The sequence below is a fragment of the Arabidopsis lyrata genome, assembly GCF_000004255.2.
Source record: "Arabidopsis lyrata subsp. lyrata unplaced genomic scaffold ARALYscaffold_4, whole genome shotgun sequence".
NCBI classification, from domain to species: Eukaryota; Viridiplantae; Streptophyta; class Magnoliopsida; order Brassicales; family Brassicaceae; genus Arabidopsis; species Arabidopsis lyrata.
The window spans coordinates 11999882-12017103 of record NW_003302552.1 but is presented as its reverse complement, the minus strand read 5'-3'; the positions used below and the strand labels follow the sequence as shown (position 1 = coordinate 12017103).

The 17222-nt window shown below is 31.2% G+C and overlaps 3 protein-coding genes across 3 annotated transcripts; 2 read left to right on the top strand and 1 right to left on the bottom strand.

Annotated features, from left to right (window-relative positions):
• Positions 1–6061: 6061 nt before the first annotated feature.
• On the top strand, positions 6062–8909 carry LOC9317014 (protein UPSTREAM OF FLC). Its single transcript, XM_002880901.2, has 6 exons — positions 6062–6515; positions 6601–6670; positions 6767–6882; positions 6965–7880; positions 8036–8305; positions 8412–8909. Exons 1-6 carry the CDS (start codon positions 6320–6322, stop codon positions 8473–8475), a joined length of 1632 nt encoding a protein of 543 aa, XP_002880947.1. The 5' UTR covers positions 6062–6319; the 3' UTR covers positions 8476–8909.
• Positions 8910–13838: 4929 nt separating this feature from the next.
• On the top strand, positions 13839–15296 carry LOC9315181 (transcription factor FER-LIKE IRON DEFICIENCY-INDUCED TRANSCRIPTION FACTOR). The gene is made up of 4 exons (XM_002880900.2): positions 13839–14378; positions 14450–14650; positions 14724–14900; positions 14981–15296. Exons 1-4 carry the CDS (start codon positions 13902–13904, stop codon positions 15080–15082), a joined length of 957 nt encoding a protein of 318 aa, XP_002880946.1. The 5' UTR covers positions 13839–13901; the 3' UTR covers positions 15083–15296.
• On the bottom strand, positions 15281–17161 carry LOC9315180 (cation/H(+) antiporter 7; the record flags this gene model as incomplete). The annotated part of the gene is given in 4 exon segments (XM_021029025.1): positions 15281–15764; positions 15975–16475; positions 16477–16668; positions 16700–17161. Coding segments are annotated over 4 exon segments (1614 nt in total), but the record flags the coding sequence as incomplete, so codon positions are not given.
• Between the last annotated feature and the right edge of the window lie 61 nt (positions 17162–17222).

Below are 17222 nucleotides of genomic sequence, written 5' to 3'. Positions count from 1 at the left end.
TAGACATTTTTTAGTTGCCATCTCTAAATGCCAAACATGTAAATTTTGAATTCTATTTCCAACATACTCTTTCTTTCTCTAAGTGCCGCATTTCTCACTAGTTCTTGGCTTCTCATCCAAGTCTCAATTCACTAGGAAAGTTTCTCAATCTGAATTCGATGATTCAGGGAAAGGGAAACATTTCTCCTCAAAATCGTCTCAATCCTAATTTTCTGGGATATGATTTTGAATTCTTGGGTTTTTAATTTGGGGTTTCCAATTTTGAGTATGAAATCATGGTTTTTAGTATGTGGGTTTCGTACATAATCAAAGCCGAATTGATGCTTTATAAGTGTTTTCCGTTTATTACTTAAATTTCCGATTTTTAGGGATTTTAATTTGGGGTTTCCAATTTTTAGTTTTTTTTTAATAATTCAATTTCTTATTTTTTAGGAATTTTGATTTGAGATTTCCGATATTGACGTTTTTAATATACATTGATGCTTTATAATGCGTTTTCCGTTTTTGTCTAATAAATTGATGCTTTATAATGTGTTTTCCGTTTTTGTCTCAATGATTTCAGGGTATTATGGTTCCCCTTTCTTTATATGAAACACGTGAAAAGAGAAGAGCCGTGGTTAGATTGATTTTCCTCAGCCTAAGGATATCACAAGCCTTTAGAGACTGAAGAAAAATAATCAGAAAATCGATATCCGAGTACAAGTAGAGGGGATAGTCTTCTTGTCGAATTGTCTGCCTATGAAAAGTTTGATTCCTCATGGTTGTCATTAACATTTGCAGCATCACAAGCCTTTTCTTTGAAATTGTTGTGGCTGGAACAGTTGATAGTAGCTTCATCAAATTGATGGTAGACTATAGAGTAGTAAGTGGTGGAGATCTATTGGGAAGCTATGTATTTTACACTGATGAGAACACACTTCAGATTTCTGGTCGGTTGCACGAGACCAAAAAAGCTTTTACTCGAATAGTTAATCTGCTTATTAAAGATGTCTTCGAGAAGGTTGTTGATTTTCATAAAAGTGAAGATGAAGTGGAAGCAGAAGAAGTTGACTTTGGTTTTGTTCATCGCAACTCTTTGAAATTGCTGTGGCTGGAACTAATGATCTTAGCTTCATCAAACTGTTGGTAGACTTTAGAGTGGTAGATGCTGGAGATCTATTTGGAAGCTCTATCTCTTACACTGATACTGAAGTTGAAGTAAAGGAAGTTAGCTTTGGTTTTATGCTTTCAATTTTATGTTTGAACGACTTGTACAAACCTTGCATTTTCGAAGAGATAAATCATATTAATTATGCTTTCGATTAAAAAAATTAGTTTTTGAAGGCGGCAATTTGATAGTGGTTTGAGATAGTAAGAATACTTGAGGTGAATGAAGTTATTTACATCGCTTGTGACAAGGATTGTTGGGTGCTAGTCTCCAAATTTGTGTTTTCAAGCTCATTCTCAATTAGTTAAATCCAAAGACCATAAATCCATTTAAATTTGAAACTGTTCATCCAAAAAACAATAACAACAAAATTACCATAGAATAAAAAAATTGCTATGTCATTAGCAGATTAGGTGCTATTCAACATAAAAAAAAAAACATTAAAAATTCCTATCACATTGTCAACAAAAAGTTTGACTCTACAATTCAACATTAAAAAAAAACATAATATACATGATATTGCTAATCTATATATATAACTAGATAACTAGATAAGCGATGAACGGGTTTAATTTTTAAAAATAAAAATCAAATTTTTTTAAAAAAAAATTAACAACGTTGTAAGTAGAAATTTTCTTTCAAAAGTAAAAAAAAAATATCTATTTTTTCACTGTTGTATTGTTTCTTTAACCACTAAAATTATTAATTCAAAATTATTTCGAATGAAAACATATCACATAGCAATACCTTATGGTATACTTATATGAAGAAATAAAATTAAAAACATTCATCATAAAGTTGGCGAATGAAACCAAAGTAGTTTTTAATTAAACACGTTAAAAATATAAAGATGATAAATCGACTAATCCCTTAGCCTTCCAAGCTAACTTTGCGGGTTTGATTCCTATTTACTCGATTGCGATGACATTATGATCAATCAATACAAATTGATAAATTCAAAAAATTATAAGCACGATTATATATAAATTTTATATCATTCACTTATGAACATAGAAATTTAAATAAACAATTTTAAAATAGTACAATTAATTCAAAATATCAAAAAAAAAAAAGAAGAAGCATATATGGTTCTTACATATTCAAGAATTTCAAATAAACAATACAAAACTTTGCTTAAAATCATCACATATTTCTAATTAGAAAATAAAATTGATATAAATAATGTAAGTTTGTAATTTAAATCATGTGACATGTCGCTATCTAAAATCATTAGAACTATGATATATTATAAATCTTATATAATTTAAACTTAATTTAGAACCAAAATAAATAATTTGAAGATACAACAGTTAAATTCAAAAAAATTATAAACATGATGATATATGAATCTTTGATAATTTAAATATGAAAAGAAAAATTAAAATAAACAATGTAACAATACTACAATCATAATTGAGGACGACAAACAAAAAACACAATTAAGTAAGAAAATATTATAAAAAGGAAAAAAAAAACTGATCTCTCTTATTTCTAATTGAAAAAATAAACTCAAATAAATAATATGAGGATTAGTTTAACTAAACCATCATATATTTTTAATTGGAAAGGAATTTGAGATAAACAATATCAAATTTTAAAATAAATCATGAATGTCATGTGTACACTTGATAAAATCTTTGACTGATAACGGTTCATAATACTATTAATTACTAACTTTCAGAAACAAAAATATATTGTAGTAGTTATATAATAACATATGTTTCCTTTTTAATAAATTTGCCTCATTTTTTCCTTGTTTAATTGAACTATATAATTTTAATTATAAAACGTATAATTTCCTTATTATTATCTTTTGATATTTTTTAAATTGTTTACATAAATATTAATTATTTACAATTATCCTTATAATTATCTTTTACATTTTTAAAATTATTTAAATTTATAATTACTTACAATAATTTTTGTTTTTATAAGGAAATTTTGGTTATACACGTATCAAAATTTAGATCGATAGATATGCCATATATCACAATCTTATGAATTACTAACTTTGAAAATCATACTTTATATAATAAGATAGGAGAGTTCTCTCCACATTTAGGCTAAACACATAAACATCCACATCATCGTCCACCTAAGCATCTATCTAAATAGAATTTATAAATTTTAATTTATTTAAAATGTACATTCAATACATAATTATTTATATTTATTGTTATTTATGATTAAAAAATTTAAAGTTAAATACAAATGATCTATATATATAATAGGAGACTATTCTCTCTATTTAGGTTATACACATAAGCATCCACATCAGCGTCCACCTAAGCGTCTATCTAAATAGAATTTATAAATTATAATTTATTTAAAATGTTCATTTAATACATACTTATTTATATTTAGTGTTATGTATTATTAAAAATTTTGAAGTTAAATACAAATGAATTAATATTATAAGTATAAAAATATGAAATATGTTATTATGCGTAATAATATAAGTTGAATTTAGCGAAAAGTGTTTAAGTTGAATTTAGCGAAAAGTGTTTAAGATTGATAATATTTAAAATTTTATTTTTATTTTAAAATTGATATATTAAAAATCAGTATGTTGGATGACTCTAAAATTGTATGAAAGATGAAAGGTCATATATTTTTCAGTTTTAAATATATATATATCAATGAATCTTATCACATACTTAAAATCAATATGTTTGGTATTTCTAAAATTATATGAAAGTATTTTCTTTGTTAGAAAGAATGGAAGTTGAAAGGTCATAAATGCATTTCATATTAATACAAACATTATGCACTTATTAAAACTATAAAACAATTATTTAAGAAATATCAAAAATAGGTGAAAGAGCACAATGACAACATTGAATTTTATAAAACATAAACAAAAAAATATAGTAGATTATAGAAATATCCGAACTGGATGACAAAATTAGTCTCAGAAAACTAAAGGTCTAAAGAGAAACTAATATATATTATAAAATAAGATATAAATTTAGAAAAGAAAAATCACATTTAAAATGTCACACTTGCATTTTATATTTAGAAGATGTTATGCATATACATTTATGCACTAGAAGATTTATGCACTAGAAGATTTATGCACTTAGGGGGTGTTATTAGTTCCTAATTTACATGGAATTTTGATGACTTTAATAAAATCATAGAAAGTAAAATGAAAGAATTTAAACTATTGTTAGAGAGTTTTTGAGAATTTTATATAATCTTGTTGATTAGTATGTCATAATCTTGTAAAGTTTCCCAAACAATCTTTCTATTTTGATGATACTTTTCATGACTTTGTTTTGTGAAGAAAAGTGTAGAAAGTCATAAACCAATAACATAATAATTTAATTCATTAACAATCATAGATCCTTTTGTTGTAATTGAATAACACAAAACTTTTAATGACTTTATAAGAGTATGGATCCAATAACTCCAGATTTATGAAGATTTTAGATTACTTTTTACAAATCTTAAATTAATAACACCAAACTTTAACAAACTTTTAAAAAATCTTGATTGAATAACAACAGATTCTACATAACATTTAAAGTCACTAAAAGTCTATTTAAATCACAAACCAATAACACCTCCTAAAAGAGAAAATATATAATTAACGGTCATTGGATTACTAAGTTGCACAACAAAAACAACAACAAAAAAGATGTTTAATATATGTAGTATATCATAAGTGGACTTGTAAATCACTAAATCTATACCATTTATTATTTTTATATTATCGTAGTTTTACTAATAGAATTTCATATATTTTCGAATAGTATTGTAATAAAAATTATTAAAATAATGTAATATAAAAAATTATAAAAACTGGAAATATATCACTGAACTCACGGAATACGTGGATCCATTTCTGGTTTAACACAAATTTGCCATGGATTATGTAGAGCTAGTTTTCAGTTTCTGGAAATGGTGTCTTTCATTGATAGTCGAAGTTACAATATATAGAGTCTATACAAGATACTCCAAGATCTCTGCCACTAATTAGGCTAACCAATTAAGCTAATCAACATTGAATTACAAGAGATACAAAAAATATACTGTACGCTTTGATTGAGTGCGAGAATCGTCTCTCCGAGATCCTCACTAACAGATTGTGAAATTTATGTTTTTTCAGTATATTGCATAAACCCCTAAAATGATTTATATATTTATTGGACTAAATCAATGTTTGTTTTCTGGATTCTGGCTTAAGGATACAAAATCATAATTTTTAGAGGGAGTCAGAAGAATATGTGAGCTGGCAAATGAGTTTTTTTTTTTTGACATCTTTGGATCGACAAGGCCCGATCCATAGCCAATCCCTACTACGCAAATGAGTTTATTTATATTTTGTAATTAATTTTATCGTCTTGACTAGATCACCAATAAAATTTTTTTATTTTAGTTTAACTGTTTGGTTCAAAAAAAAAATGTTGAGAATAAAAAAAGATTACTCTATACGAAAATTTATTATTTTAAAATTACCTTTTTACGGTGAAAGTTCTAGAATTTGAATATGTGTATACTACTTATTATACTACTTCAAATAAAGCAAACAATACTCTATATTAGTTTCACTAAATTATTGTAATTCTAATTCAAATCTCCTTTCTTTCTGTAAAACTAATTAAAAATCTTGGCTTCTGTCTCTAGAAGCCAATTCAATCTTTACAGTTTTTGTCAAATTTTTTCTGTTCCAGTTTTAATTGTTAAGTCTGTTACTCTGTTTCAATCTTTGGTTTGATTTTAAACTATCAACTACAAAAAACGAACTAATTAAAAATTCCAAATTATTTATCCAGTAAACCTAAAAAAAATATTTGTGAAATTTTCTTTAATTTGATTAAATAAAAAAATAGACAAAAAAGAAAAAGACACGAGCGAATAAAATCACAGTGATTTTCAGTGTTTTTTTTCCCTCGTTACAAAACAAAATAGCTCTGTCTGAAAAAATAAGCTTTAACTCTCTCTCTCTCTCTAACACTGTTACTGTCGTCTCTCTGTCTCTCCATTAATCTCCACTGCTCTAAAAAAAAACATTAATTGCTGAAACTCTCTCTCTCTTCTTCATCCTTAAGCTCTGTTAGATTCTCTCTAACTCTTCCATCGTTCCTCCAGATTGATAGATCTGACAGAGAACAATGTCGGAACTAGTCAATTAGGGGTTTTTAATAAAAGGGTCAGCGAGATAAAAACATGGAAGCAAGGATGAAGAAGTATAGCAGAGAAGTGAGTCCAGAGAGAGCAAAAGTCTGGACTGAGAAATCACCAAAGTATCATCAAAAGATTAAGAAAGTTCAAATTGTTTATTACCTCTCCAAGAATCGTCAACTTGAGCATCCTCATTTCATGGAAGTGTTGATTTCTTCTCCAAATGGTTTATACTTAAGAGGTAATGTTATTAAATGCTTAAAGTGTTTGTGAGATTTTGAAGAATTGTGAAGGAATCAATTATGTTTTTGGGTTTTGTTTTGTAGATGTTACAGAGAGGCTTAATGTTCTTAGAGGTAGAGGAATGGCTTCAATGTATTCTTGGTCTAGTAAGAGGTATTTATATAACTTTCTTGATTTCATTCATTCATTACTTCTTTTGAAGTAAGAAAGAGTTTTCAGATTCAATGTTTTCTTGATTTTGACTTGCAGAAGCTATAGGAATGGTTTTGTTTGGCATGATTTATCAGAAGATGACTTGATTTTACCAGCTAATGGGAATGAGTATGTTCTTAAAGGATCTGAGCTATTTGATGAATCCAATTCAGGTGAACAAACATTTTGTTTTGTAATCATTTGGTTTTAGTTTCAATGAAGAAGGCTAAAAAAAAACTATGTTGTTGTGGACAGATCACTTTAGTCCAATTATGAACTTAGCGAGTCAAAACATGAAGCAAATAGTTGTCGAGCCACCATCATCTAGAAGTATGGATGATTCGTCTTCGTCTTCGAGTATGAATAATGGGAAGGGAACTAATAAGCATTCTCAAGAAGATGATGAGCTTTCTCCTCCAGCTGTTCGCTCTGTTTCCTCGTCTGGTGTATCGCCTGATTCTAGAGACGCGAAGAACTCGTCTTCTTGGTGTTTGGCTGAGTACAAAGTTTATAAGAGCGAGGGGCTCGCAGATGCGTCTACTCAAACCGATGAAACTGTGAGTGGTTGTTCTCAAAAACCTATAGAGACCTTCAGTAGAGGTGTTTCAACTGATGAAGATGGGTCACCAGAACATGAAACCAGCGAAAATAATATCGTGAGTGAAGCTTCGTGTGCGGGGAAGGAGAGGGAGAGTGCGGAAATATCAAGAAACTCTATCTCACCGCCTTTTTCCAATAGTGCTTCTTCGCTAGGCGCAAAGACTGATACATTGGAGTCTCTAATAAGAGCTGATGTTCGTAAAATGAATAGTTTTAGGATTCTTGAACAAGAAGATGTTCGAATGCCCACTAATCCGAGGCTGAGGGCCTCGAATATGCTGATGCAGTTGATATCATGTGGTTCAATATCAGTCAAGGATAACAGTTTCGGCCTTGTCCCAACTTACAAACCGAAATTTGGCCACTCGAAGTTTCCGTCTCCGTTTTTCTCCTCGTCGTTTATGATGGGGGATCTTGACCGTTTGTCGGAAACTCCGAGTCTAATGGGTATGAGATTGGAGGAGAAAGAGTATTTTAGTGGGAGCTTAGTCGAGACGAAGCTACAGAAGAAGGATGCAGCAGAAGCTAATGATGCTTCACTTAAGCGTTCTTCATCCTACAATGGTGACAGGTAGATTTCTGAATCACCTATGCTTTGATGTCAACACTTAAGACAGTTAGTTTTTTGTTAGAGTTATACTCTGTGATTGGAAATGTTCTTGATTTGAGTAGTAAACTTCATCTCTGTGAATTCTTGAGGACACATCTCATGTGAGTTTTTTTCAGGGCATCCAACCAAATGGGTGTAGCAGAGAATGGAGACTCAAAACCGGGTAGTTCGAAATACAATCCAAGCTCGGGAAAGGCATCGTCTATATTAGGCAAGCAACAACCACGTAGCGAGTCCATGAGATCTCCTGTCTCAGAAAAGAAAAGAGACTCATCAGAAGATACTACCAAGAACATTCCATGTCCCACTAAAAGAATAACCGAATCTTCGAGGAAGCCCGATTCATTCAGAGAAGACGAGGAGAAAGTTATTAAGATCGACGAAAGGTAAAACATAAACTTCTTGAATCTTGTTCAATATATTGATATGAACATATCATTCTTATCTTATTCATATTCAGATTTATTTAAAGCTTGTATGTATCTTGAACAGGCTTGCTTCAGGAGCACGAGTTAGAATCGAATCGAAAGCACTAGTGCCTTCAGAGGAGCCTTAACCAAGAGTATGAAGCGAAAATTTTGAAATCTAGAAGACCCTTTTTCTGGTTTGTTTTGTGGCGGCAACTTTCTCCATTTTGATTGTAAATCTGGAAAGGTGGTATGAGAAAAAGAGAAAGGGCAAAAAAGTTTCATAAAAAGCCTAAAAAGATTCAGAGAGCACTAAATGTTGGTATTGGGCAAAGAAAAGTTGTAAGTAAATTGAGAGAGAAAAAAGTTTGGTAACAAAAGGTATTAATGTTTTGATGTGATGTGAGAAGAGAAAATGGACCACTGTTACTGATTGGTGTGGTCATTGTTTACTGATTGGTGTGGTCATTGGTAGGTTTGGTTTTATTAGTGAATCCATGCCATTTCGGTTCTCAAAAATGTAACCGAAAGTTACGGTTTATCTGAAAATCTGACATAATACTTTATTGATGTTCATGACTTATCCGCTGTTGTGTTTCTAAAGATGTGCTGATAAGTCACAGAAAATTGAATTTGTTCCATGTCTTCATAGAAAGGAAAAGGAGTTGTCATATTTTTCCCATATTTGTTGGGGTGAAAAATATAAGTTCTTTTCTAGTTGACATGCATAAAGTTAAGATTAAAACAAAAAACAGAGTTATGTTTCTTAAGATGTGATAGGTTACAGCAAAATTGAATTTGTTCCAAATGTCAAAATAAAGAAAAAGAGTTCTCATATTTGTTGTGGTGAAGTATCAAAATATTTTCGAAGTAAATATGTGATTTATTAGTTGTGGATAGTTTTGTGAAAATGGAGAAGTTGCATTAGTCAAGGGTTCTTGAATTGTTACATATAACGATGGATTTACGCTGTATCAATTATAAATTTCACCGTCAAAATGAAATAGTCTATTTTTAAAATTTATCGACTTGATTGTCTATTTGCGATTTAACAATGAATTTATTGGTGGTTTGTCGGAAAAATAAAGATAGATTTGCGACAACAGAGTCAGATCACCCCACCAATTTTCTTTTCTAGAATCAACTGAAAAAAAAAATTACAATTACTCTCAATTCTTATACTTTTTTACCAATCAAGTTGAAAACTTAAAAAAAAATGATTTCAACTTGTTTTAGCTAAAAAAAAGGGAAAAAGCACGGTAAACTTGTCCTCCAAAAAAATTAGAGTAAAAGTATTTCAACTGGTTTCAGCTATAATCCATGTTGTGAAAATCCCTGTCTACTCCGATTACTCCCGCTTAATCTCTAGATCCACCCTATTCGTCTCGATTAATGATTAATCTCTTAAAAAAATCAGTCACCCGATTACTTTCCGCCTAATCCGATTAATTCCTTTCTAATCTGATTATTTTCCGCCTATTCTTACATATCCTGATTATTTTTTGATGCAAGTATTAAAAAAAAAACTTTTTTTTTTGTTATTCAAACATTTGAATTAGAAGTTTGTGATGTTTTACAATAATTTATGTTCAAATTTTAATAAAAGTCATAAATTTTTAATAAAAATATAAAATTTGCGTTAAAATATATTTTTATGTTTTTACTGTAATTTTGAAAACAATATTAAATTAATATATTTTTAAAATATTAAAATAACCCTAAAACTAGTCCCAGATTAATCCTCAGTTTTAATCCGAGTATTTGTTTTTACCAAGATTGGGAAAATATCATTAAAATATCAGACTATTTTAAGAAATTGGATTTTTTTTTTTTTTTGATATTTTAGAAATTGGTCGAGGTTTTAAGGGTTCTGGAATATCCCGAAAATCCAATGTTGCTCAAACGTTCAATTTCGTTAATAAAAGCAACTGCTAGAAGCTTAGAAGGAATCTATAATTGGTTGACTAATTTTTTTGTTTTACGGTTTATACGTGATAAAATATTCCAACTTGATATATTTAAATTGTTGATTATTGTCCTCCCGGCCAAGAGTCTAATATTTTATACTTGAGGTATTTGCGTTTTTTTTTTTAATAAATGGCCTTTGTTTGTTTGTTTGTTGAGACAAGAACCAAAACCGTGCATTGAACAGGCTTCTTCATAGTTAATTGCGATTATCCGTAAATGATTAGAGCGATGAAATGCTATGATATTCCATCGATTCAGAGCCGGCTTAATAATATTATGAGTTTTTTATATATCATTTTTTTGTGCAACGAGTTAGAGCAACTCCAACAACAATACACCAAAACACCAAATTTTAACACCAAATTTGGTGTTTTGGTGTACTACTTTTTTTTCATCTCCAACTATTAACACCAAATCTCACACCAAAAATAAATTTAGTATTATTAAATTATTAAATTTTAGATTTTCACTATTTTTTAATAGTTTGATAAATACTAATAGTTTAATTTTGTAATTTTATGTTGTCAGTATTTAATTGAACTTTAATATGTATTTTCAGTTTTAATTAATTTAGTATTTCCTTAAAAATTATGTATAAATTATTATTCATTTTAATTATACTTTAAAGTACATATTATTAAAAATAAAAACATACAAAAATTGATGGTATATTTGATTTTTAGTTGATAAATAATAATTTCATTAAAGTATATAAATCAAAATACAAATAAAATAATAATTTTTTTTTGGTGTTTTATGAACAATATTACACCAAATATAGTGGGATGGCGTAACGTTGAAGAAGCCCTTATATATATATATATATATAAGATCTTAATTTTGGGACAACAAACTTTATATTTTTGAAGTATTTTGAAATGCACTAACATGAAAAATTGAGAAGAACTTGAAAAAGATTAGCCTAAGCAGATGAGAAGAGCTAATAAGCAGATTATGGGTAACACATGGCTCGTAAAATGCCATCAAGCGAGCATAACCATAATCAATGATCTTAACGCCTTATTGTAACGATCCGATCCTTATTTTTTTTAATAGGCCCCACGTCCTCTCTCGGCCCGTGGGCTCACCATCTTCCGACGATCGGTTCGCTATGTCCGGGAGGTTTTTAAAGATTTGTTTACCGACCCTACAAATCACCAAATGATCTTTCTCTGTGTTTTGTCCTCACTCACACAGTTCCGACAATCACTTCCCAGAAAGTCACTCATCATGAAATTGTTCCAATTCAAGCACCCTTAATTGTGGAGTTCTCTCTGGACAGTTGACCGAAAAGATAAGTGCACTTTGGTGACATAGGTGGCCAAATCAATTCTATTAAACTTCTCCGCATGCACTACCATATTCCTAAAACCGGGGTGTTACACTTATCCGTGCCAAAAATCATGCGGTGGTACCATTTAAAATTCCGAGAAAAGCTAAGTGTTAACAAACCTATGATTACTGAAGATGTATTGCACCGCACCTCGAATTAGGTTATCGCGCTAAAAAAAAAATCTTTAAGAAATTTGGCACAAGCGAATTATAAAAGCAACTTAAACACTGAGATCAAACCTCAGTTCACACCTTGTACTCTGCCCCATAGTCATCTGCAAATTCCAAAAAAATCCGTTAAAACAACCCATTATGGATTTTACAAAGCGTGCCATATAACTAACTATGTTAACATTCTAGCTTGTGACAGTTAAACCGAGTTTACCTCTCAAGACTCAAATACTTAATCCAGAGTCTAGTTTGTAACAAGTAAGCCATACATGCTTCCACTCTCTATTATCCACCCCCAAACTTACTTAACAAATCTCATACGATTTGATTGACCGAATGGTCACAATGCATAGACAACAAATCCGATAAATGCCTTATGACTTAAGTTGAGTCAACCTAGACTATTAGTCCGATAAACATATTTTCTTGCACAATAGCTCAATTTTGTGCTTTCTCAACTAAGATTTTGACCCCAATTTTGTGATTCCAATCATTAAATCACATCTCCAGGATTTTTGACATCTACAATTGTAATAAGCCGATTGCAAACTAATTCCTATCATTAAAAAATAATAATACATGTGGATCTAAAATATAAAGAGTACACTGACATTTGTACGTCTAATATTATTTTCTAAATTATCGAACTCAAACTAATGCTTCTGAACATCTTTTTAATACGGTCTGATCGATTTATTATTTATATAAATATATTCATAAACTAAATAAAACAATTATATAGTAACAGGAAGTGGATGGATAAACTTCTCTTCTGATTCCTTTCATACACTGATGACATATGAAACTATTTTTAGTATAAAGAACCGATTAGGCCTTAGCCTAACAAGCTAACACCAACAAGATTGATGAGAATGTCGATTACATTTATTTATTTTGGTTTTAACTTTCACTTTTGTAAGATTCTAAATTTATCAAATCTTATCCAAAATATGATAAACGAATGTCTGATATATTTGTAATGAATATTTTATATTTTGTGTTTATACTATTTTATAAATAATCTTTCTAAATTTGAATTTGATTGAATGTTTTTGGAATAGGTGGGGAAAACTGACAAAACAGAACATAAATCTTGTTTTTTTTTCTAAAGGTTAAAACAAAACCGTGTAATTCTTTTATATCCTAATTCGTTTTATACTAAATAGTAAATATCACCTCTGTAAAGAGTATTTGCACTCATAGCAAAAAAAAAACATGTTATTTTTTTTTCAGATAGCAAAATAATTTTTGAGTCATTTGGACAAGATTGAATTTCAGCTATTTTAATGATTTTATCTTTTTATTTAACTATTATGGATAGATGATTTATCACAGTAAGATTATACCACACATAGACAACAAAAATATTAAGAAGAGAAAGTATTAGAAATATCACTTTTATGATACCATTTTTCAAAAATATCACTACGAGAAAAGTTTTTCAAAAATACCATTATATAGCATGTCTTATAAATTTTTTGTAAAGTCTTGTAAAATTTTATTAAACGTTAAATATTTTATAACATGCATTATATATTGTAGAAATTTATAAATCCGTAACTGTGGTATTTTAGAAAATTGGACAAAAAATCATATTTTTGGAAAGTGGTATGCTTAAAAAATATTTCCCAATAATGAAAAATGTATGTTATTTATATGTTCTTGTTTCTAATCTGCATCCCCTCCACCACAAAAAAAATTCAAATGATAAAATATAAAGAAGAACAATGGGAACATATAATTGTCATGCAACACGACAAATTAATCATTTGAGTAACATAATTTATACATATAATATACAGGTCATGCATGACATTATCAAGAACGTTAACTGAATAATCTAATAACAAGAGTATGTATATATATAATTGATTTCGTAAGTTATTATGTTAATCTTTAATACAGTTTACTTCACACTCAAAATTTTTAAAACATCACTATCTCATATTATATTTGTTTCTATATAAACTCATTTTATAGTTTTAAATTAAATTGTCTGAAACACAAAAAATGAAAGTGTATTTATTATATAAACTCATTTTGTCTCTCTTTCGTTGTCAGAAACTTTCGAAACAGTCTTCTCTTCATTTGACAAAAAACACAAATGGAAGGAAGAGTCAACGCTTTGTCAACCATAAACGATCTAGAACTTCACGATTTCTTGGTCGATCCAAACTTCGATCAGTTCATAAATCTCATACGAGGTGATCATCAAGCCATCGACGAAAACCCAGTTCTTGATTTCGATCTTGGTCCATTACAAAACAGCCCATGTTTCATAGACGAGAACCAGTTCATCCCAACACCTGTCGATGACCTGTTCGACGAACTGCCTGACTTAGACTCCAATGTCGCTGAATCTTTCCGTAGCTTTGATGGTGAGAGTGTTAGAGCCAACGGCGAAGAAGAAGAAGAAGATTACAACGACGGTGATGATTCCTCTGCCACTACGACGAATAATGATGGAAGTCGTAAGACGAAGACTGATCGGTCTAGGACTTTGATCTCTGAGAGAAGAAGGAGAGGTCGTATGAAGGATAAGCTTTATGCATTGAGATCTCTTGTTCCCAATATTACTAAGGTAAATCATAACATGTTCAGACACAAGATTTGGTAATGAAACTGTAAATAATGATGATGATGTGTGTGTAGATGGATAAAGCATCTATCGTTGGAGATGCGGTGTCGTATGTTCAAGAACTTCAATCACAAGCCAAGAAACTCAAATCCGATATCGCGGGACTTGAAGCTTCTTTAAACTCTACTGGTGGGTACCAAGAACCTGCTCCGGATGCTCAAAAGACTCAACCTTTTCGCGGTATCAATCCTCCGGTTTCCAAGAAAATCGTTCAGGTAATAACCCGAAAAACCAAACAATCTTCTTGAAACATCAAAGCTTGAATATTTGTGTGTTTTGATGTGTTAGATGGATGTTATTCAAGTGGAGGAGAAAGGGTTTTATGTGAGATTGGTATGTAATAAAGGAGAAGGTGTTGCTCCATCTCTTTACAAGTCTTTGGAGTCTCTTACAAGTTTCCAAGTGCAAAACTCAAACCTAAGCTCTCCTTCTCCTGACAGATACCTCTTAACATATACGTTAGATGTAAAGTAACTTGTTCCCTTCTACTTTTCTTGTTTATAAGTCCCGAATATACGTTTTCTTACTGAGTTTGGTGGAAACAGGGGACATGTTTTGAACAGAGCTTAAACTTGCCTAACCTGAAGCTGTGGATCACTGGATCACTTCTAAACCAAGGTTTTGAATTCATCAAGCCATTCACTTGATTCCGTAACGCTTGCTCTAACGTGAGTAAAATCCGGTTCTGCATCTCATTGATTGTGTACCTTTCTTGCATGTTTCATAACTTTCAGGGATCTAATTTTAATTCTAGTGATGATGTAATCGAGATTGTTGATTCTCTCTTGAATAAACACCGTCTTATAGAGTAATTTAGCGACAAATTGTATGATTAAATGAAGTAATTTTATGTTTTGTTTATAATCAATCTCAAGTCTTAAGTTTGTCTTGCTGTTGCAAGACCAAGACAGATACCCTTGAAGGAAATTCCTTTGACGCTATAACATCTCCGATGGCTCCAAGTTCCTCAAACTCTGTCCGTTCATTCAATCCTTGCGTAACCGCGCTATTCATTCCGCTGCTACTTTCAACTATAAACAAAGCATAATCATACGCTATTGATCTTAGTATCATTGAAGTCTCAGCCCCTTCTTTGACCCTTTTTTCGATACATATCATGGAATCATTTTCATTTGAATCCTCCTCATTGTTCATTATCCCCTTTTTGTCCTCGAAATCCAACTTCTGCACCGAGTCATCGCTTTCCCCCGTAGTAAGTTGAGGGATGAGGCGTAAGATGGTTACGCTTGTCTGCTTGTTTCTCCTCATACGGTTGGTAAATGCTAAGGCTTCTCTATCGTCTTTCCCTCCCACAACTATTGCACACACCTGACATTAGAACCATGAGACCGATTTAGAACTTGTAAGAGCACACATCGAAGTGCTTATGGACCAACACTAGTATAGAAGATATATAAGCCAAAATAGATACTAATCATCAGTTGGTTTTGAGTTATAAAGCCATTATTAGATTAGATCTCTAAATCGCAAAAAAATAAATCGGTTAAAGCCATCATTAGAACATGTTTTTTCAAGTACCTTGTAACATGATCCGTCCATTTGAGATTCCCATAGAGGTTTCCGGTAGCCGAAGACTCCAACAGAGCAAGACGCTCTTTTCAAGGCATTACGGTTGAGATTCTGCATGGCCTTGTCGTCAGTGACCACGGTTGAGCGGTCAACAGACCAAGAACGGTGAAAAGGAAGCACAACGAGAGCTACAATTTTGTCAAGGGCAAGCCAAAAGGGGTCCTCGTGCATGTGATCTACCAAGCTTGCATATGTAAAGATGTCAATGGACATTGCCTCTTCGGTGAAATGTCTACGAAGATTTAAGAATGCAGTTATGACATTGCGGGAGTAAGAGCGTGTTCCAACCCTCGGCTTTTGCATCTTGTGGGAAATGAAGGTAGGACTGGCTTGACCTATGAGCTCCCCTAGTTGAACAACGTTGCATTCCAATTGTGAATCTTGTGTTGGGTTAAAAACATCTAGAAAGTTGACCATGGAGGTTATGTGGTCAGGCTTATGAATGCATATATACAAGGGTCTTCAGCTTACAGTCATGTTTCAAGGTTAGCAAGTTCCTATCTCGGTAACTACTAAAGATAGGATGTGGTTCGTACATGAATTCTATCGCGATCGGTATCAACAGCGAGCTGACAAGTACTGATGAAGCTGCAACGACAGTGAAGCTCTTGTTGTCAAACATCTGTTTTGAGAAATTAAACTTTACATATTATTGTTCATTAGCCAAGCTAAGCCATAACCAAGTAGATGTAGACATCTTTAACCGGCCTGCCTTCTGGAGTCTGTTTGATAATCCATAACATTTCCGGCCATATATACGATGTAGACCAAGAAGACGATAACGAAACAATAACCATAACATGTGGTAAACCTTTTTGTCCTTTTAAAAGAACCGTCCCGGAGGCCATTATAAAGATTACTAAGTCAGTGACCGCGGCACAAGACTGAACCATTCGTCCAAACTCGGAATGCTTGATCTTGAGATCTGTCAATAAACTTTGCAATATAATGATTTCTTGGTACTGAAGTTCCGTCATTGCCAACTACCCAAAATGTTCCCTAGTCCTCATTAGAATGTAACCGGATATACACGGGATGACCACTGTAGTAAACCCGATTAAAGCAGCCCTCGGTTTGGTTTTTCTAAGCATCCCAACGTCTATAGACACGCCTTTAAGGTTTAAAACATTCTTCAAAAAATTTCTTTCTGCTCTACCAAAAAAGAGTAGCAATCAAAAAACCAAATAAAATGAAAAA

Excerpts from the sequence above, each read along its gene's own strand:
- LOC9317014 (XM_002880901.2), top strand. The coding sequence starts at position 6,320 with ATGGAAGCAAGGATGAAGAAGTATAGCAGAGAAGTGAGTCCAGAGAGA. Across the intron at positions 6,516-6,600 it reads AAATGGTTTATACTTAAGAG|ATGTTACAGAGAGGCTTAAT; the intron begins GTAATGTTATTA and ends TTTGTTTTGTAG. Across the intron at positions 6,883-6,964 it reads ATTTGATGAATCCAATTCAG|ATCACTTTAGTCCAATTATG; the intron begins GTGAACAAACAT and ends TGTTGTGGACAG.
- LOC9315181 (XM_002880900.2), top strand. The coding sequence starts at position 13,902 with ATGGAAGGAAGAGTCAACGCTTTGTCAACCATAAACGATCTAGAACTT. Across the intron at positions 14,379-14,449 it reads TTGTTCCCAATATTACTAAG|ATGGATAAAGCATCTATCGT; the intron begins GTAAATCATAAC and ends ATGTGTGTGTAG. Across the intron at positions 14,901-14,980 it reads TCTTAACATATACGTTAGAT|GGGACATGTTTTGAACAGAG; the intron begins GTAAAGTAACTT and ends TGGTGGAAACAG.